The sequence below is a fragment of the Diabrotica virgifera genome, chromosome 1 (assembly GCF_917563875.1).
Source record: "Diabrotica virgifera virgifera chromosome 1, PGI_DIABVI_V3a".
Lineage (NCBI taxonomy): Eukaryota > Metazoa > Arthropoda > Insecta > Coleoptera > Chrysomelidae > Diabrotica > Diabrotica virgifera.
Genome location: NC_065443.1, coordinates 80,077,097 through 80,100,339, shown reverse-complemented (window position 1 = coordinate 80,100,339; position 23,243 = coordinate 80,077,097). Strand labels below are relative to the sequence as shown.

At 32.1% G+C, this 23,243-nt stretch overlaps 1 protein-coding gene across 5 annotated transcripts in view; it reads right to left on the bottom strand.

Moving 5' to 3' along the window:
- The window catches only part of LOC114327218 (protein argonaute-2), a 149,207-nt gene that overhangs the window by 61,748 nt on the left and 64,216 nt on the right, over positions 1-23,243 (bottom strand). For all 5 annotated transcript variants that reach the window (XM_050657254.1, XM_050657260.1, XM_028275755.2 and 2 more), the window contains 2 exons: positions 10,396-10,654; positions 7,713-7,949 (listed from right to left, as the gene is read on the bottom strand). In XM_050657254.1, the coding sequence (XP_050513211.1) occupies positions 7,713-7,949; positions 10,396-10,654 (496 nt within the window). The remainder of the gene's footprint in view (positions 1-7,712; positions 7,950-10,395; positions 10,655-23,243) is intronic.

Sequence of the window (23,243 nt, the reverse complement as noted above, 5' to 3'; positions counted from 1 at the left end):
TAAATTTTCAAATACCGGCTTTACTCTTTCTATCCTTCAAATTTGCCACTAGAAATACTTTTCAATGCCCTCCACGTTGGACGACAGTTGATGTGATCTTGATTATTGATATGAGATAATATTTTTATATGTCATTTAATTTAATCAATGCATTAATAATAATCTAATTAATTTACCAGATCACATATCAATATGTTTTCAATCTCAGGGCTTTTTATAAAATTAATTACTTACTTACGTGGCTTCTAAGTATTTCTCAATGGTTCCTAATCGGGATAGGAAAGAAAAGAGTAAAATAATAACACATATGGGTTACAATTGTAATCAAAATATTGTTTATTTTATTTAAATGGCAATCACTGCTTAAACTTTGCTATATCTTATTATTCTTAAACATAAAATTTACACATGGGAATCTTATTTCCTTTTGGTTTCCAATTGAAAGTTTTTATTAACATTTAACTATTATGATTTATTAGCAACAATTCTATTTAAGTTTGATGAAGCTTTTCTGATATTATTGATTATGTTTCTTCAATTTTAAATGTGGTATTTAATACGAAAAACCCATACATTCATGTCCAAACAAATGAGACTGACCTTTTTCTGGTGAACTGAGAATGTCTTCACACAAGACCCGTTTCCTGCTATCCTTGGCTGCAATCAAAACCTCGTCCTGGCTTCCAGTAATGTTCTCCTTTGAAACTAGCTCGTATAGCTCTCGTTTCCTGCTTCTGTCGTGATGCTGTGTTCTACCTTTTTCGAAACTGCAATCAGCTACCGGGAACTCTTGGCTCAAGGAGGTTCTTTTACTCTCAACCTGGCCTACCTCTCGTTCCACGATAGATACTCCACACTCACGGAACTACACCGGCTTTCTCCCTCTCCTTACACTACCGTCTACTACTGGACTTCACTTCTCGACAGCTCAAAACATTCTGATCTCTATTTGTCATTCATTCCCCTACTTTCTAAATATCCCTTCCAGATTCACAAATCAAACTTCCACCACCAACTCTCATTCGCAGTATTCCTCAAAACCAATTTTTAATCTTTCTAAATATGCTTAATGGATTTCAAAAAAAAATAGTTAATTCCCATTCTAAAATTACTTTCTACTAATTACAAAATTTAATGATCTATTATCTACTTCCACTAAGTCTTATTTAGCATCGGCTAATGATCGAACCTTCCGCGAACAACGATAATGACCTATTATCGATTTCACTTGAGTCTTATTTAGCATAGGCTAATGATCGAACCTTCCGCGAACAACGACAATGGTACGCGCCTTTCACTTTGTTCATTCTAAGCGCATTGTCCCGAGTTTCGTTTAATCACTTCTTAAAATTAAATATAACAATTTGTTGTATACAGGTTGTTCTAAATTTATATGCCCGTGGTTGAGAAAATTGAAAATATTTTATATTAAATTGAATTCTGTTTATAATTATCAAAATTTAATTTTCATATCAAATAGAAATATAACAATACAGAGGGAAAAAATCGAAAAAAAAAAACATATTTTTACATAAACAACCAGTAAAAACACAACTTCTGGTAAACCGATTCTTCCGGTTCACCACTTCCCTCTTTTAAATAAAAAAAACCTATATAGCAAATTTGGTTGAAATCGGACTTTTCGTTTAAAAGTTATGGTACTATTAAACACATAAGTATAGCCGCCATTTTGAACGCCCGCCATTTTTGTAAAAGTCACATATGTATAGTCGCCATTTTGCATGCCCGCCATTTTTGTAAAAGGTAAAATCTGAGATGGCCTTATATCTAAATTTGAACCTCGATATGTGTAGTATATGTGGTCCAAATTATATGCTTCTACTATTAAATGCACAATAATTCTTATAATGTGTGCACGAATTTGCCACACATAGGTACATGTGAAGATAGGTTATGCATTTATTAAATGGTAATTAACATAACTAAAAAGTTCAAAATATTTTCTACAAAATATTTTTACGCTCTTTTCAATTGCGGTATTACCTTTTTGAAAAATTAATATATATATACAGAGGGAAAAAATCGAAAAAAAAAACATATTTTTACATAAACAACCAGTAAAAACACAACTTCTGGTAAACCGATTCTTCCGGTTCACCACTTCCCTCTTTTAAATAAAAAAAACCTATATACCAAATTTGGTTGAAATCGGACTTTTCGTTTAAAAGTTATGGTACTATTAAACACATAAGTATAGCCGCCATTTTGAACGCCCGCCATTTTTGTAAAAGACAAAATCTGAGATGGCCTCATATCTAAATTTGAACCTTTGTATGTGTAATGTGGTGCAAATTATATGCTTGTATCATTAAATGTGCAATTGTTTCACATATCGGCCGCACTACCTAAGAACATTGATGCGGTTCGTCAGCAAATTATGGATGACCGCCGTGTAATATACCGGGAGATAGAGAAATATTTGGGCATTTCAAAGACCTCGATACAAAAGTTCCTAGATGAAAAACTGGGTGTTACGAAGTTGGTTTCCTGTTGGATCCCTCATTTGCTTACCGAAGAGCAAAAAGTGGTTCGCATCAATTAGTGTCGAAAAACATTCGAACGGTGCAACAAAGGAAGCTACAAAATCGTTTATAGTATTGTTAGTGGCGATAAATCTTGGATTTAGTCCTACGCACCGGGAAAATAAACGCCAATCCGCTGTGTGGGTGTTCTACGATGAGGAAAAACCAACAAAAGTGATCCGTTCACGAAGTGTCAAAGAAAATGGTCGCTTTTGTGTCAAAATCTGGTCGTGTGGCAAAAATTGCTTTAGAAGATCAAAGAACGGTTACTTCTGATTGGTGGTATATAAACATTTGTTTACCAGAAGTTATCGCGAAACTACGACAAAGCCACTCACAACGGCGAATCATCCTACCATCATCCTACGTCAGGACAAAGCAAGTGTTCACACTGCCCAAAGGCAATAGAGTTTTGGAGCTTCAAAACATCGAATTGTTAAACCATCCACCGTATAGCCCCGACCTAAGTCCCAACGACTTCTTCATGTTCCCAAAGATCAAGAATTCAATGCGTGGGCAGCGAACCCAGTCGCCAGAAGAATCCATCGATGCCTTTAAAATAGCTATTTTGCAGGTGTCAACTGGAATAACTGTTTTACCAATTGGTTTGAACGTATGTAAAAGTGTATCGATCTTGGTGGGAAATATTTTGAAAAGCAATAAAGTTCTTAGTCATACAATAAAGTCTATATATTTTTGTCTTTATAAGGCTATTACTCCGGTCAACTTACACATCCGAGGTTACAAAAATTACCATCAAGCTGAAAATTGGCAGGATTGTTCAAAAGACCATCATAAATGAAATCTAAAAAGTCCTCATAAATCCGACCCGAGCTAAAAAATTTACTCGGGGTCAAAGGTCACCAAATATAGTTTTTAGCGATTTTCAGCGAAACGGCAAGTTTTATCATAAAATTAGTTCTAACAAAAAATGTAGATTACATAATTATCTATAAAAAATGTCTTATTACTTTTTTCCTAAGAGATACAACGATTCAAAAAGTTGTAAACGTCATAATATGCGCACACGTTTCCACACCACCTTTGAGGTAGTGTACTTAGCGCGTTTTTTAACGTTGTTTCCCCAGTAGGCCTACTCTACGGATCTGTTATGATTCTGTTTAATTTGAAGCTATTGAATAATTGATATTGGCAAGGGTTAAAAATGATAAAAGTTATAAAAAGCGGTAGTGTTATATAAGTTATTATAAAAAATGGAAATTTATCCAACTGGTTCATAATTTCCTAATACTTCTGCTTCTTCTTCTCCTTGTTCTTCTTCTCCTTGTTCTTCTTCTTCTTGTTCATCCTGGGTGAAAGTAAATTGCCCCAATAATGACACATCGCATGGCTCCTCGATAGAATCAAATGAATCCTCAATTGTTGCTGATTCAACATTGGAGCACGACCGGTTTTGACAATTAGTGCATGCTACCGAACAAAACAGTCCAACTTTTTATTTATTTATTTATTTAACGGGACGAACCCTTTTTCCTTACAAAAAATTACAATATATACATATAATTAACATATAAACTGTAGTCATACATTACATATTTTAAAAGTAGGTATTAATAACATCAATGTCTCAATTTCTTTAAAGTATTATTGAATGCGGACACAGATGGATTAAACAAATCAAGACTATCTTGCAAATGATTGACAGTTTTCATCATCCTTGTGATTGTCTCATTTTTACCATAATTAGTGTGATGAAACTTTAGTCTAAATAGGCCAGAAGAACGTATTCTTCTAGAATTTACATTAAAAACAATTAATTCTAGCAGTTCCGGACAATCAACAAAACCATTAAGAAGTTTATGCAAAAAACGCAATTCACACCGTCTCTATTTTCCAAAGTTTTCATATTAAGTTGACAAAGAATATAATTATAATCACAGTTAGTTCTATTAAAACCCATTTTATACCTGCAAATTCTTATGAATTTATTCTGAACTCGTTCTAACTGATCAATGTACATATTATAATAAGGATACCAAATAATATTACAATATTCCAAAATGGACCGAACTAGAGAACAATACAAAATTTTAAAAATAAATACAGTAGAACCCCGATAAGTCGGCCCCCGGTGACCCGGAAGTCCGGCTAACCCGGACCGATTTTCATCAGACAAAACAAACATTTTTTCACTTTGACTGAGTTTTTACAAAGAAATAAGCAATACTGTATACAACTTGTACGTAATTTAGATGTATTGTGCATAATGTATTTCTTGTTTTTGCAAATATAATGTGTATTTGTTTATTATTTATATGCATTTTATTAATTTTTACCATATTCTCCGGCTAACCTGGATTTTCGATAATCCGGATCGGACGTGGTCCCGATTAATCCGACTTATCGAGGTTCCACTGTACTGAAAATTCCTGGGAGTTCCTCTGAACAAATCCGAGCATCCTATAAGCCCGCGACGTAATATCATTAATATGCTTATCAAACATTAGTATCTGATCAAATGTAATTCCGAGGTCTCTAATTTGATTAACTTCCGTAACTGATACGCCCTTAAGTATGTATGTTCTATCTAACTGATGTTTAGTATTTCTAGAAAATGTAATTTTGTAGCACTTTTTAAGATTCAAATACAAGGCATTGATGTCACACCAACGAGAAAAATTATTTATGTCAGACTGAAGAGCATCCATACCCGAGGTATTTTTAATCGCTTTAAAGATTTTTATGTCATCAGCAAACAGCAGAAATTCACTATTATTAATTAGTGATGATATATCATTCACAAAAAGATTAAATAGAAGTGGGCCTAAGTGAGAACCTTGAGGAACACCCGAGGTAACACTAATGGCTTCAGAAACAAAATCACCATATTTCATATTCATTTTGCAACCACATTTAGCGCTACATCCGTTTTTACAGTTCAGTGCCAAAAAATTGTGTTCAGGAGTGTTTCCGGCGCAGGTGAGAGTAAAGTTTGAATTGGTTCTAATGAACTGTCGACTAATTTCCATCCCCAGTCTTTTGGATCTAGTTGATAACCAAGCCACATTTGAACTTGGTAATATACCCGAAAAAGATGTTGATGAGCAGCCGCTGATGTTGGAGGAAGACAAGATAACACTTGTTTTTTATTTCGAGTATTTTTAAAGAAGCATGCATATCGAAACTTATGTAAGCACGTAGTTTTTTTTAGGCGCTCCATACACAGAGAGAAGAAAGCTAATTCCGTTGGAAATAACTTCTTGTGGAGTTGAATCAGTTTTTTTAATCTTCAGCACATTCAAGTAAATCTTGTTTTTCAAACATTTTAAAAACAGTCGCTTTACCCCTCCTGAAAAATGCAGATGTCGTATCACAGCCAGTTATTGCGTATAAAAATAGTATATTTTATAATTTTGACACTTTGCAAAAGTAGATAAACTTTTCGATGAATATTTTCCGATTGGTGTTGAGCTTTTCCAGGTTTTTAAAAAAAGATAGTTTTTTCGACTGGAGTTCGAGCAGTGAGTAATACGAGTAAGTCTACATCTTCACCTACAACAATAGTTGTATTTGTTAAATTGAATTGCTCTATGTATGTTTCAATTATCATTACGTCAGCATCATTATTAGCTTGTTTTACCGATATATTTTCAGCAGTAAACTTATCAATTTACTATTTTTGTTGGGAATAAGCAGTAAAATTGAAATAATAATCCTTATTATTTTCGCGTTACATTCACTTTGTAAAGATTTTTTTGTTGGCACTGCAATACAGCTTATACGAGCTTATACAGCTCGTACATTGCATCCCTCGGTAGACCGCAAGCTGTATAGTAGAAACATTATCATATTTATAATATCTTATATTATTATGTGTAATATAACTTAAGTTGACTGATAGAATATTTTGTTTACTTGTATTACAGCTTCAGTGATATATTTACGTGGTGTACTAATACATATTATGACGGTTACGATCTCTTTCAACTCTGAATCGTTGTATCTCAAGAACGGTGGCTCTTAGGAAAAAATGTAAAACATTTTTTATAGATAATTATCTAATCTACATTTTTTGTTAGAAATAATTTTATGATGAAAACCGTTTCGCTGAAAATCGCTAAAAACTATATTTGGTAACCTTTGACCCCGCGTAAATTTTTTAGCTCGGGTCGGATTTATGAGGACTTTTTAGATTTCATTTATGATGGTATTTTGAACAATCCTGCCAATTTTCAGCTTGATGGTAATTATTGTAACCTCACTCCTATTTTTGAGTCTAACTAGACCGGTCTATATATATGCAAGACTAAAAAGACAACCCTCGTAATTTTTTCTTTTGAGGCTACCTGTAATCTGTACCGCAGTTCCGTGGGATAGCAGACAAATGTACAAAACGAAATAGAACCCTTGTACAACTTCGACGGCTATCTCACGGAACTGAGGTACAAATTACAGGTAGCCACAAAAGAAGCCAGAGAAACACTAACACAGTCGAGTTTCCTAGTCGTTATTTCCTACTTATAGTAACAAAAAACAAACCCGATTTCTTTACTTCTGACAAATTTGTATTTGTTCAAAACGTCAAATAAAGTATTGCTAATAGACCGTGATAATGTGACGTCAAAACGTCAAAAAGGTTTCCAAACAAAGCAAAAGTTTGACGTCTGTCAATTTATTATACACGTGATTTGTGGAATCATTTTTAATTTTTATTGTGTTTTAACAATCATCTGCACATTTTTTCTAAATACCCAATCCTTGTTAGTCATATCAATCATATTGCTTTTAATTTTATAAATGTCCTTACACAAAATCAAGGATTTACACACTACATAGTACTTACTGCGTTTCTTCAGGTTCTTAAGCAGTCCTATTTGGAAATATGGTTGGGAAATATTCTATGCGCATTGATTACAATCACGGGTACCCAACACATTACCATTTTGTAAAAATTAAACATCCTACAAGCAATATATTCCAATTATAAAAACGAAAACAAACCAAAAACAAACACCACGTGTAAATTTTTGACTGATTTTTGCTTTGTTTGGAAACCTTTCCAGAGTAGCCAACATTGATTTGACGTCACGACTATCACGGTCCATTAGACTTGAGGTTAATCATAAAAAATATAATAATTAAGCATAATATTTAATATACCACAAGACAATAGTTTTAGAAATATGAAAAACTAATTGATTTACTTACTATTCGCATCTTTAAAGGTTTTCACGGCCGGTGGGTCATTTATACCGTTAACCTTATAACTTCTTCTAGAACTGGGCAAATTTGGAATTTCATAAACAACTCTTAACTGCTTCATGTACTTGCCGAAAACTTCCAAATCTCTCCTATCAAGAGGTCTGCTAAGGTCATTTCTCGTAAGTTTATTATTATATCTGTCTGCATTTATTACTTCAAGCAAAGCTTCTATAACTGGTATAGCTGGAAAATTTTACGATTAGATTTAAAAGTATCCATAACCTAAAAATTGTAGTAAGTACCGCCAGTGCTCCGTAATATATTTCTAATAAGAAGCACTTGTTAGCGAACGAGCGATAGACGGGCAGAATTTTGTCAAAACGAAAAATATATTATTGGAAATATCTTCTTTAATTTATTAAGCTTGTCACGCACGGGGGGCTATACTATAATATATATTATATCATATCGTTCACTTAGGGCAGTCAATGAGGGTATGTGGCTCCGAATTCCATCCTACTATACTATATCGATTTACGTGATATTTTCACAGTAAGTAGGGAATAGCCGAAGAAACAAAGTCTACCCTATGCCGATGTGTGCTTTTGTCTTGGGGGCGGTTCCCACCCCCCTCGGGGGTGGAAAATTTTTTGCTTAAATAACTACGGAAGTTGCTAGAGAACCTAATACTAAGCAAAAACTGTTCTATAATTATTTTCGAAAACTCAATACTTTTTGAGTTATTCCTGGTTGAAAATTGGCCATTTTCATTGAAACATAACACCTTTTCAAACGGTTTTTTGCGAATACCTTAAAATCTATGCATCTAACTAAAAAAACCATATAAAACATTTTTGTAGCTTATAAAATAATAAAGAAATTCTTTCCTTTATGAATTTTCTAGCTATAACACAAAAAGAGATATGGTAAGTGAAAAAAACTTGTTTTCTTGGTGCATGCTCAAATCAGTGTATTTAACTTGAAATAACAGAGAAACGGTAGATTTTAGGTGTATAATGCTACCAATAACTTTTGTTGTGCTTGAAAAGACCTTTAAAATAAATAATATTAAATGTCGATTACATTCAAACTATGCGAGATAAACTGTAAAAAATGTGATTTGATTTGATTGACGTATTTTAAGAAAACAATGAGAAGTATATTTAACCCCTCATCCACAAGAATTTAAATGTATCGTTTTCCTTCTACAACACATTTTACTATAGCGTTCTTTTTATGTTCAAAAAGTTGGGCGGGTTTAAAATGAATGGTTTTTGAAAAAAATAAGATCAAATTATTGAGCGCATTTTTAAATTTTCTTAAAAATCTTCATATTTCTCCATGTAACTCGAAAATGATAAGAGATGCCAAAAAAAAGATGCCATACAAAAATGTAGGTTTCTTCTAAATAAACATTTTGTTTTTGTTTTTTATAACAGTATCTCTTATCGTTTTCAAGTTACATGGAGAAAAAGGAAAATTTTTAAGAAAATTTAAATATGCGCTCTATAATTTGATCTTATTATTTTCAAAAACCATTCATTTTAAACCCGCTCAACTTTTTGAACATAAAAATAACACTGTAGTAAAAGGTATTGTAGAAAGAAAACGATGCATTTAAATTCTTGTGGATGAGGGGTTAAATATACTTCTCAATTTTTTTTCTTAAAATTCGTTAGTCATCAATTTTTTGCAACATATCTCGCTTAGTTTGAATGTAATCGACATTTAATATTGCTTATTTGAAAGAACTTTTCACGCACAATAAAAGGTATTGGTAGCATTATACACCTAAAATCGACCGTTTCTCTGTTATTTCAAGTTGAATACACTGATTTGAGCATGCACCAAAAAACAAACTCTTTTTACCTACCATATCTCTTTTTGTGTTATAACTAGAAGATTGAAGAAGGAAGAAATCTCCTTGTTTTTTTATGAGCTACAAAAATGTTCTATATAATTTTTTTATTTAGATGCATTGTTTTTAAGGTATTCGCAAAAAACCGTTTGAACAGGTGTTATATTTCAATGAAAATGGCCAATTTTCAACCACGAATAACTCAAAAAGTATTGAGTTTTCGAAAAAAAAAAAAGTATAGAACAGTTTTTGCTTAGAATTAGGTTCTCTAGCAACTTTCGTAGTTGTTTAACCAAAAAATTTTCCACCCCCGAGAAGGGGTGGGAATCGCCCCCAAGACAAAAGCACACATCGGCATAGGGTAGACTTTGAATAAGGAGATATTTTCAGGCTATTCCTAAAATTTCATTAAAATCCATGCAGTAGGATAGAATTCGGAGGTAATAAGTTCTTGCTCTCATTGACTGCCCTAACTGTAGTAATGACTGAGTCTGCACACACGGCAAAAGTTTCTTTTGAATGAGATATTTGAAATTAAAAATCACACTAAATGTTCTCTTTTTTTTAACCCCTGTAACTTATTAAAATAAACATTATAGAAATTTTCAGGGACTTTCGGCCCTCGGTAATAATGTAATCTTTCATTCCGCGTTTAAATTTTTCAAAAATACTTATTAGTTTTCTCAGGATTCGAAAAAATGAATGCATTTAAATAGCATTGGAGCCGAAAGTTTGCGCCTATCCCCTTAATTACACCGTTAACGAACTCAATAGGCTTTTAAGTCCAAATGTTAATTAATCTCATCATATTCTTAAAAAAATCAAGCTTACCTTTAGGAAACGGTTTATGAGCAACATCAACATTTAAAAGTGGCTTCCAGCCTCGAATGGCCGATTGATAAAATCCGTGATACATTTCCATGCCTTCTCCCAAGTCGATAATTTCTCCGACTGGCTTATGGAAAAAACTTCTGCCCACTTGAAGTAGATTTTGTGAAGGAGCACAACGTAAAACAATATCGACCACTTGTATAGCTTCCGTCGGAGTTGCTCTAGATAAATCGTAATTTTTCAAGGGGGATAAATCAACCTAAAAAATTAAATAAATTACTGTTAGATTACCGCACACTGCGCTGTATTTATTAAAATACATCTTGATGAATCTAGTATGATTCGCAAAATTAAATTCCGACAGAGGGCGCTCACAATTTCAAAGATGGACGATAACTCTAGGAAAACAATTCATTTTGTCATTTGACTCCACAGTTCTAAAACGGTAAATTAAAATCATTTACACGAGTGTTTTGCCAAAGTAACCACTAAGTTTTGCCACTACGACATCTTATAGGTTAAAGACGACTCAAAATTATGTTTCTTCTGTATGCATTCATTAAAATTTGATGCTTAAGAGGCTACAGTAGCGATCAACAGGTAGCAACAAACGCGTTCCAAGATTGCGGCTCTAATTTTGAATATTTTGTCGAGATATTTGGCACTCATATTCGTAATATAATAAAGAATGGCGGTACAGAGCCCAATTTCAGAAATATGTTAGTACGTGGAAATTACTCTATAACTAAATATAATATTGAAAAAAGGAGCCTGTGCCGCCATTAAGAAGAAAAAAAAAACTTCCTTCAAATAAACTTTTATCCCATGCCTAGATTTTGTGTAATCTTGGAACTACTAAAATTTTTTATTTGTAACAAGAAATCGAACATTTTATAACTAAATAACTAATTAGTTTGTCATTTTGACATACATGCGTCAGATTTTCTCTAATCTCTGTTCTGTCATCTTTATCGATATCTGTTCAGTGCAGGAGTGTGTTAATTTAAGAATTCGTTTTTGTTGTTTCATAGGAAAGTAGTGTTTATTGAGAGTTAATTTATTATATATTTGTTGTTGTATAAGTTGTTGGCCTCTTTGAAAGATAGATTGTTGTTAATTGTGAGTTTTAGTTATACGTAGGTAGGTAAGTATATTTTACGTAAAAATATTTCGAATTCTAATGCGAGTATATAAAGCTTTAGGAGGATTTTTTATTCTAAAATATTATCAGTAGTTTAACAAAATGGAAAAAGTAAATCACACGAAAAATAAAGTGAAACCTTTCAAGAAAAAGTCCATTAAAAACTGTGCCAAAATTATGCGAAAATTGAAATTTGTTTCGCTTCACAACAAAAAATGATTATTTATTATTGTTTTATTATTAGATATTTCATGCAAATACCTTTCTAAATACCTATCTTAACATAAAATTTTCACCCATTTTGGTTAATTTTTATAAATATTTATTTATTAATAATAAAATCGTTTTCTATTACTTCCATTTAGCGCGACTATGATATTGTCAAAATATTAATCTTAGATAATGTCAAAGATTACCACTGTTGCCAAAGTTTATGATACTATCTCCCGAAGTTATATTTTGTTGCTACCTGTTGATCGCTACTGTTTACTCTTAACTACTGATTTGTTTTTACCTTTTTTTCATAAATAAATCTGACCCCCCGATAATTACACACCGTTTTAAAAATTATTAATCTATCTTAAAATTTCTAATTTTGTTTTAATTTAGTTAATAGGTACGGTACAATTTATTTTACACTAACAGATGACAATTTTTAATTAAATAAAAACTGCAAACTAAGTAGGTGAATTTATTTTATAAGAATTGCGTTTTGGAAATTATGAGGTGGTCGGAATATTTTGCATAAGAATGTACATTCTATGTACAGAATATATACTACATTTTATTTATTTATTTAATATTGCTGTCGCTTAAACATTTAAAAATACTACGTTTAATACAAACGTTAAATTAACAAAAAGTGTGATTTGGCATTGGTTAGTTTACGTCATTACGTAGAGTATAATAAGAATGAATACTGAGGAACACTGCAATAGTTTTTTTAAGTCGAAATCATTGTTAATTACAACATAAACTGACCACAAATATGTACACAAATTAATGACAAAGTCAATGTTTTCCTAGAGTTGATGCTTGTCAAATTCGCCACCAGACGTCGCCCACTTTGCGGTTCCTCGCCAATACAGTTGATCCAAAACAGGCATTGGCATAACCCAGACATCCAAAGCGGAAGTTATCCTTTAACACCAAATTGTTCTATATGGTCCACATATTGTTCAGTAAAAAGTTACACCATTTTGAGCGTCGGGTTTGGGGGGAGAAGTCAGTAAATTAGGAGTTTTTTACCTTTTTCGTCAATATTTCTAAAACCATGCGGTTTAGCGTGAACAAAGTCCTATACAAAAATGTTCCACATTGACTGTTAAACAAAAAAGATCCGATGCATAATCCTTCTAAAACGAACGGTTCCAAAGTTAACTAGGGAGGTAGTATAGTACAATGTGTCCACGGATGGGGTGCCCAAGAGGAAAAACTTTCTTATTTTGAATTTTAGCGAAAAATGTCATTCTTGATAAAAAGTTTTGCTTGTTCTAAAACCCCATAAAATGAAATCAAATTCAAGTTTTTCAAAACCTGCTTAATTTTGTAGCCAATTTTATGCAAATCCCTATAAACTTTTGCATCAAGTTCGAAATCATAACAATCTAGTGTTGCTAAGCTACAATGTAGCTGAGTAACTGTCAACTTCGATCTATAATTTGCAAATTGTCATTCTTTTTCGACAAGAAAATGTTAAGCATTCAATCATAAATTTTTTTTGAACAACATTGCCGAAAATAATCACAATTCACAAATTATTTATCGGAGTTGACAGTTACTAAGCTAGGTACATTGTAGCTTAGGCAACATTGTAGCTTAGCAACACTAGATTATTGTTACGATTTGGAACTTAGTGCAAACATGTTTAGGAAATTTACATAAAATAGGCTACAAAATTAAGCAGGTTTTGAAAAACTTGAATTTGATTTCGTTTTATGGGGTTTTAGAACAAGCAAAACTTTTTATCAAGAATGACATTTTTCGCTAAAATTCAAAATAAGAAAGTTTTTCCTCTTGGGCACCCTATCCGTGGACACACTGTATAATTGGTCCAAAAAAGGCCTAACCCCGTCATCCCATATTAAAGTTTTTCTCCAACACCAAATTGTTCTATATGGTCCACATATTGTTCAGTAAAAAGTTACATCATTTTGAGCGTCGAGTTTGGCAGGGAGGGGAGGGGAAAAGTCGGTAAATTCGTAGTTTTTTTAAGTTTTTCGTCAATATTTCTAAACCTAAGGGGTTTAGCGTGAACAATATTGTATAAAAAATGTTCTACATTAAAGGACATCGCACACATCTTATGGAAAATATAATGTCACTCAAATTCAATAAAATTTATACGAATAGATTCGTTTTAAATTAACGGTCAAATCTTATCATTGCGCCAATTCCATATTTTCAATAATAAGAGCAGAAATTGATATAAATAAATCTGAAATCAAATGGATACGTACATAAGTTAGAGAGAGAAAAAATATTTTATAATACCCAAATTGTCGGTACTCCATAAATCAGCGGATTAGTTTTACTAATCCGCTTAGGCCCAGCGGGGTTTAAGCTCTTTTGAATAGCACCCAGAGCAATAGTGATTGTAACTGACACTTTTACTGACTTAAAAATTTGATTTCGATAAACTTTAATTGCAATTTGCGCCGTAATTAATCATAATTAAGAGTTGGCGCAATGATAAGATTTGACCGTTAATTTAAAACGAATCTATTTGTATAAATTTTATTGAATTTGAGTGAAATTATATTTTCCATAAGATGTGTGCGATGTCCTTTGAAATGAAAAAGGTCCTATGCATAATTGTTCTAAAATCAACGGTTCCGGAGTTACGGAGGTTGTAAAGTGGAGGTTTTCCACTTCCATTTTTTTATATTGTTTGGACACATAATATTCTTACTGAAGAAACTAATTTTTTAACGGGACTGTATTTTCTAAATATAATTTGCTATTTCAATCGCCGATGGTATGTTACTGATAAGCCCTTGAAAGAACGTCAACCTCACCAAGAGGCTTCTACAGGCCTAGGCCATATAAATCTCTGGTACAGAGAAACCCAATCTGAACTTTCTATGGACAATGTCGCATGAATACATTTCCAAAATGCTATTCTGTACCATCTCTACCTGGAATGCATCTGGTCAAAACTTTTGACATGGAGAATCCATATATGGAAAAAGTGCCAACAGTTGAACTTAAAATTTCGTAAACATCATTATTGGATACTGGACAGAACATCGAAGTTGTCTATTCGTAACAAACTGTTGGTATACAATACAATACTTAAACCGGTCTGGACCTATGGGATCCAGCTATAGGGTACAGCATCAAAATCCAACCTATCCACAATGGAAAGATTACAATCCAAAGTGTTACGCTCTATAACAAACGCCCCATGGTTCGTGTCAAACAAAGATATTTATTGTGATCTAAAAACATCTACGATCCTAGTGTAAAAGTACTAAACTCATATACTTTTTTTTTTAAATTTCTAAAATAAAAAGTGCTGTACGAATTATTATGAAAATTTGCATGAGGATTTACTATATGTAAAACAATTTTCATAAAAAATATTGAAAATTCAACGATTTATGCGCCATCTACCGGCACCGTGAAAATAAAAACATAGGTCCACTGCTGCAGTGATTGGGACTAATAGAGATCCTGGAACATAAAATTTCAAAATGATTATTGAAATGTAAGTTATTTTCTATACCATCAACTAGGATTTTAGAAAAATATTAAAATTTGTAAAAATGAAGTGTTTTTAAAATTAGCTAAAATATTTTCAGTTTCAAAAACCGCCAAATTGACATTTTTTATCCGATAAAAAAACCCCTAGTTGATGGTATAGAAAATAACTTATATTTCAATAATAACTTTGAAATTTTATGTTTCAGGATCTCTATTAGTTCCAATCACTGCAGCAGTAAAGCTATGTTTTTATTTTCACGGTGTCAGTAGATGGCGCATAAATCGTTTAATTTTCAATTTTTTTTATGAGAATTCTTTTACATTTACCTCTTTTTATAATAAATGCTCATGCAAATTTTCAAAACAATTAGTACAGTACTTTTTATTTTAGAAATTCCCAAAGAAGTATATGAATTTCGTACTTTTACACTACGATAGCCCCTTAAAACATCTAGAAAACCATCCAAATGCCCTATATTTTTAGATTGTTTGTATGTATTGTTTGTAAATGTAAATGAATGCATGTATACAGTGATGAGCGCGCTAATAACCGGCAAAATAGCGCAAAAGATGGAAAACATAATACATTGCGAAACAAAAAGAGATGAAACTAGTGAAGGTGGAAATGATCGTTATATACGAAGATATAAATTAACTTTACATTACATAGTTTCCCACCTTAGACGTCTGTGACAGGAGTATTTTATAAAATTCTACTGTCACAGTGACAGTTGTCACACTCCTCCGATACGTCTAAAGGTGGAAAACTATGCAATGTAATGTTAATTTATACGTTTATAACGATCATTTCCACTAGTTTCATCTCTATTTGTTTCGCAACGTATTATGTTTCCCATCTTTTGCGTTAATTTGCCGGTTATTAGCGCGCTCATCACTGTATACATACATATACATAGTATATTATAGGAATGTCATGTTTGTTCTATACTATGGTTTGTTTTTAAACAAGGAGGAGTAAACTAAAAAGACAGATTCACACCCAAGAAAGTCACTAGACAAATCATCAAATATATCTTCTTTTTTGGTTGATTATATCGGCTTCGACGGTAATCCCTACATATTATATTATACTAATACCGTTGATTGATAAATATAGGAGTTTACAGATTGATAAATCTGTATATTTATCAATCAACGCTAATATGTCGCTAAAGAGTTCTAAAAACAACTGTTTTTTATATGAAAGTAGACTAAACATCTAAAAATAAAGGAATACGTCAGAAAACACAAAAAATCGCCAATATAACTTAATTAAGCTATGAAATGCGAGTATATTGTCAAAATTTCATAAATGTTACTAGTGTCAAAATTGGATAACAGTGGAGTAAACTTGCCCGAGGTTGGACCAATTACAAACAAGCATTACTTCTTTTGGTTTAAAAACAGACCATAGAGGTCCAGTCATTGAACTGACCTCTAGAAAGTCAACTTTTACTTCGAACCCCAAAGACGTTTATTATTAGAATGTTTGTAACTAATAGATTGCTGAATCAACGTTAAAATAAATAATTAATATAGTCCAGAGAAATAAGATTTTTCTCGTGACACATCCCCCTCCAGGCCGAAACCAAATTTTTTGAGTAGTATGGACATCTATAATAATAACCTAAATATTTCCTGCAGCCGATTTTGATGATATATATAGTTATAAACAAATGAAGATCAAAAAACGGTAAATTTTCGCTTTTTTCGTCTATTACTAAAAAGTGAAGCATTCTAAACAAATTTGAGAATAAGAAATCGTAAATCAATTAAAAAAACTTCAATATGGCGTTCGCTGAATATTTCTATCCTTATTTGTTACTTAGAAAATTGCAAAATAAATCATAAATTTTGAGATTTTATAAATGTTCATAGCTTATGTAAAAATTAAGTTAGAACCTTCTTATTACACGGAATGCTGAGACTTCATGTGCTTAAATTATATTTTAAATTTCAAAGCAATCGGTTAAATAGTTTAAAAGTTATTTAATTTGTTTATCCCAAATTCATTTTTGAAGTTATAGTTCTTTAGGCGCGATTGAGATCGAGGGTGAATTTATATTGAACTGCGCGCATGCGCACACCGACAGTTTGGTATTAATCTTTATACGAGCTCTGATTGGGTGTTGAAATGATCTGTCAATAATTGTTCAATATGGAGGTTATCGGTAAACAAAAATGTTGTATAATATATTAGTTTTTATTGTTGTGAGGACAGAAATAAAATCAAATTTATAATTATAGTCACTTTTTAAATAGTTTTGAAAAGCCACAGGTACGTAATTCTAAATGTTTCACTTGTATTCCAATAAAAAATTATCTTCATACCTATTTGGAAAATGTAAAAAAAATAATGTACTTACCTAGTACTTGCTATGCTATACACCTAGTAGGCAATGCTTTAATTTTCATCTAATGTATCGTTTTCTTACTCTATATATTGTTGTATTTTAATTCGACAAAAATCAAACTAATAAAAATTCATTTAAACAAAATGTCAAAAAGTTGTTCAATTTGTGTATATTTCCACATGACGTATACGCGAACGTGGTGCAGTTTGAAATCGCTTCGACTCTCGTACGGCGGGATACACGGGAAGGAGGTTCAAGCCCAATGCAAGTTATATCATTTTTGAAGATATTCTTCTTTAGCGGCGAATCGATTGAGGGTAAAATTTGATTGATCCGCGCGCATGCGCACACCGACAGTATGGTATTAGTTGTTATACGGGCTCTGATTGGGTGTTGAAATTTTGAAATGATCTGTCAATAATTGTTCAATATGGAGGTTATCGGTAAACAAAAATATTGTATAATATTAGTTTTTATTGATGTGTGGACAGAAATAAAATCAAATTAATAATTATAGTGACTTTTTAAATAGTTTTGAAAAGCCGCAGGTACGTAATTCTAAATGTTTCAGTTGGAAATACCTAATAGTTTCAATACCTATCTATTTGGAAAATGTAAACAAAATAATGTAGTTACCTATTAGTAAGCAATGCTTTAATTTACATAATCTGATTACGAACAAACTTTCTACAAATCTTCATCTCATATATCGTTTTCTTACTCTATATTTTGTTGTATTTTATTTCGACAAAAATCAAACTAATAATTTTATTAAATTCATATAAATTTATGGTGTAAACGTTTAGTTTGTGTATATTCCCACATGACGTATACGAGAGTTTGGTGCAGTTTGAAATGGCGTCAACTTTCGTACGGCGCGGTAGACGTGAAGTGGGTTCAAGCCCCAAGCAAGTTAATATTTTTTTTGTTTTTTTTTATAGATTTTATGATTGTAAGTATATTATTATATAATTTTTGAAGATATTCTTCTTTTTTGAAAGTGGTAGATAAGAAAGTTAGTTTGATTTTTAAATAAAATAAGTACAAATAACCTTTTAAGTATATTTACTTCGTTTAAATTACCTATTATATAATAGAAGAATATCTTCTTACGTGCGTACAAAGTACACACACACACATTCTTTTTGGATTTGTGTTTCTCTGTAGTAAAATAATAAAATATTATGTAGGCATAACATTTTTACACGCCGTGTTGTGTAATTATATCCGAAACTTACATGTCAATTGCAATGACCTCGCTAGAGTAGTTGGTAGGGCGTTAGGTCCGAGATTGGAACGACGCGGGTTCGAATCCTGGGCGATTAATATATTTTTTTTATTTTTGGTTGTTTTAATAAAATTTTTTTGAAAGTGGTAGATAAGAAAGTTTGTTTAATTTTTAAATAAAATAAAAATAACCTGTTAAGTATATTTACTTCGTTGAAATTACCTATATAATAGAAGAATATCTTCTTACGTGCGTACAAAGTACACACACATTCTTTTTTTTATTTATTTTTATAGATTTTATGATTGTAAGTATATTATTATATAATTTTATTCAGAAAATACGTATTTAATTAAAATTTTTGGCAACAATTATTGTTCAGAAATCATTTGTGGCATTTTTCAATGTGTTTGTGTGTGTTTTATTCTTTTATTTTTTTAATTTTTGGTATTGTTTTAATAAAAAATTTTGGAAAGTAGTAGAGAAACTGTTTAAAGTATATTGATTTCGTTGAAATCATATAATAGAAGTATAACTTCTTACGTGCGTACAAAGTACACACATTCTTTTTTTTTTTGCAAGTTGCACTAGGGCTTACAATACCGAACTAAAATCTGAATACCGGTATTTGATATTTGAAATATCGGGATACCGGTATTAAAACCGGTATTAATAATTGATTATAATTTATAATTGGACTTTTTATTGTTAACTTTCGATTGCAAATTAATATTTGGACTTATACTTTCGCAGAGCAATAAAAATTACGTGTGTATCTGTTTACAACTTTTAATAAATTCTCGTTGCTAAGTGTCGCACTGGACAATGTTTTTAAGTTAAGCTAGGGTTTCAACATTAATAAAAAATTTACTAGTTATATTTTTACTTACCTCAGTTGTTATATTGACTTGTTTACAAATACATAATACAGTCTGTTCCAACGAAAATTTGACCACCCAGAAAACTCAGAAACCAAGAGCTTCTTCAAAATTTAAGAAAACACGTCAGTTTATATTAGATGGGGGACGAATTTTCGTGCAAAATTCATGCCCTTAAGTGTAATCACCTACTGCCCCGCATCAACCCTCACTTTTTTTTAAATAGCAAGTATGGTCGAGGGGCACATCATTTGAAAGGTAATTTTTTGAAGTGAAAACTTCTTTAGGGACGTTGTGCACTTTTTGGATAGGGGAAAAAGCATTGAATTCGCGACTGTCATCGCTTATCCTATATATTATGTGTATGTATATATAAATTGTGTAGAGGTATTTAAATTTAAAATAAATGTAAAACATATTTTAAGATGGGGAAAAATAATTTTTTTGGCGACCGTCATCTCTTCGGCTAAATAAATTTTGTAGGTATATGTATATACAGTATGTGCATGTATATATAAATTGTATAGAAGTATTTACATTTAAAATAAATGTAAAACCTATTTTTGGATGGGGAAAAAGGATTTAGTTGGCGACCGTCATTTCTTCGGCGAAATAAATTTTGTACGTATGTATATTATGTGTATGTATAAATAAATAATAATTGTATAGAAATATTTAAATTTAAAATAAATGTAAAACCTATTTTTGGATAAGGTAAAAGAATTTTTTGGCGACTGTCATCGCGACCTTCATCTCTTCGTCAAAATAAATTTTGTGCGTATATTTATTATATGTATGTATTATATAAATTGTGTAGAAGTACCTAAATTTAAAATAAATATAAAATCTGTTTTAGGATGGGGAGAAAGGATTGATTTCGCGACTGTCATCGCTTCGACGAAATAAATTTTGTACGTATATTATTATAATGTACGTATAATAGTAATATTATTGAAGTGAAAACTTCTTTAAGGACGTTGTGCACTTTATAGATGGGAAAACGCATTGAATTCGCGACCGTCATCGCTTCGGCGAAATAAATTTTGTACGTATATGTATATTATTATGTGTATGTATATATAAATAGTGTAGAAGGCACGCAACGCGTATATAATATTGGTATAACAATTATTTTTGGATGGGGATAAAGAATTGATTTCGCGACCGTCATCGTTTAGTTGAAATAAATTTTATCTTCTTCTTCAGCCTGTTTGCATCCACTCCTGGATAAAGGCTTCCCCATGAGTTATCCATTCTTCTCTGTTTTGTGCTATTTATTGTCAGTTTCTCCCCATTTTTGCTTTGATGTCGTGTAGCCATCGTTTTTCTGGTCTTCCTCTACTACGACTGTGCTCGCGTGGTCTCCAATGTACAATGTTTCTCGTTCACGTTTCATTTGCATTTCAATTCTTCCAATTACATATTCCACTTTCGTCCTCTTCGCACGTCCTCATTTTGTATATGTTCCCTCAGAGATACCCCTAACATGGCTTGTTTGATCGTACTCTGTGTCATTCTCAATCTATTGGCTGATACCTCTGTAAGTGTCATCGTCTCCATTCTGTAGCTCATAAGTGGTAGAATACAACTGTTGAATACCCTGTTCTTTAGATTTATTGGTATCTTTTTGTTCTTCAACACATCACTGTGTCTTGCTACTGCTGCCCAAGTCATTCGGATTCTTTTAGTTATTTCTGCCGTTTGATTCTGTTTGCCTAGTTTGATCGTGTGACGTAGGTATATATACTTTTCGACACTTTCGATATCACTTCCATCTATCGATTATGATATATTGATTTGTCATTACTTTTGTTTTATTTGTTTTTGTCCTCTGTCTAACTTCTCTCTCCGTTCTTATTTTGCTTGTTGTTAGACCTTCTGATACATTTATTTGCATAGTTGCATTGACGTATATGTATTTGAGGAGTATTCTATATCTAGGATCAATCCTCGCGTTATTCATTCCTTCTAATACGGCCCAGAGTTCTATGGAATCGAATGCCTTATTGTAATCCACAAATGCCAAAATGAATAGGTTCATTGTATTCGTTGCACTTTTCGATAAGTGTCGTTATTGTCTGTATGTGTTCTATGGAACTATGTCAACAGGCTGGTTATCGAATTTATTTGATAGCCTGTTAGTAATTATTTTGGTGAGCATTTTGTACGGATGTGGCAACAGGCTTATTGGTTTGAAATTTTCGCGTTTGTAGTACCTACATATTAGGTGTATGTATATATAAATAGTATAGGACGCACGCACCGCGTGTATAATATAGGTATAGAACTTCTTTTTGGATTGAGAAAAGGCATTGAATTCGCAACCGTCATCGCTACGGCGAGATATTAGTAATTTATATACTATAGGTTGAATTGCGTATCTATTGGGACCGTGCAAGTTCGGCAAAGCGACCTCTATTTCTACGCTCTGTACTTTAATTCGCACTTTTAATTATATTGGCCAATTATATTAGTCCTGGTTGCTGGATAATTGTCAAGACCATAGTCCAAAAAAATAATAAGAAGAAAAAATAAGATGCAGGTTATGTTTAGCAAACGTAAACAATTGTATGTAGTAAATAAAATCAGTTATTAAAATGCAGTACTGCAAGCAAAATACAATTAATTAAATTTACCTTTATATAATAATTGCATATCATATCAATATTATGGAGCAATATATAATTTTTCTGAGTCAATGACAGAAGGTATGAAATATACGTCAATTTGACAATTTCAATTGACAATATGAATTATTTAAGATGGTTGCAATATTTCTCCGCGACTCGCGCACGGTCGTTTCTCGTTTCCCTTTCCAAGTACTTGCACACCGCGAATACGTTCGAACGAAGTTATAATGGTTAGAGGAGGGATAGAGTGTGTACCTGAAGGAGCTTTTGAAGCAAGCGCATAAGGGGCCACACGGTCCCTACTCCAATCATTCGAAGTGATTAGTGTTTAAAGTATTTTTGAAGTGAAAACTTCTGTAGCGATTTTGTGCACTTTCTGGATGGGGAAAAAGCATTTAATTCGTGACCGTCATCGCTTTGACGAAATAAATTCTGTGCGTTTATGTATTATGTGTATGTATATATAAATAGTACAGGATGCACCTAATGGGTATATAATGTAGGTCTATCACTTCTCTTTGGATGGGGAAAAAGCATTGAACTCGCGATCGTTATCGACACGGCAGATATTAGTAATTGATATAGGTACTATAGGTTGAATTGCGTATAAGTTCGACCGAAGTTATAATGGTAGGAGGGATAAAGTGTGTACCCGAAGGGACTTGCTTCGTAAGAAGTTTTCACTTCTGTCGGCACTCCCACGAGTGCCCCAATTTTTCTCTTTACACGAAACTCTATTTTTTTTTAATTTACATAATAAGTTTCAAGATAATTTTGTACTTAACAATTTTATTATAAACTAGTTAAATCCAAAATTATCTTTAAGTTATTCCGCAAATAAAAAAAAATAAGAGGGTCGTGTAGAGAAAAAAATACCTTTCAAATGATGTGCCACTCGACTACATTTGCTGT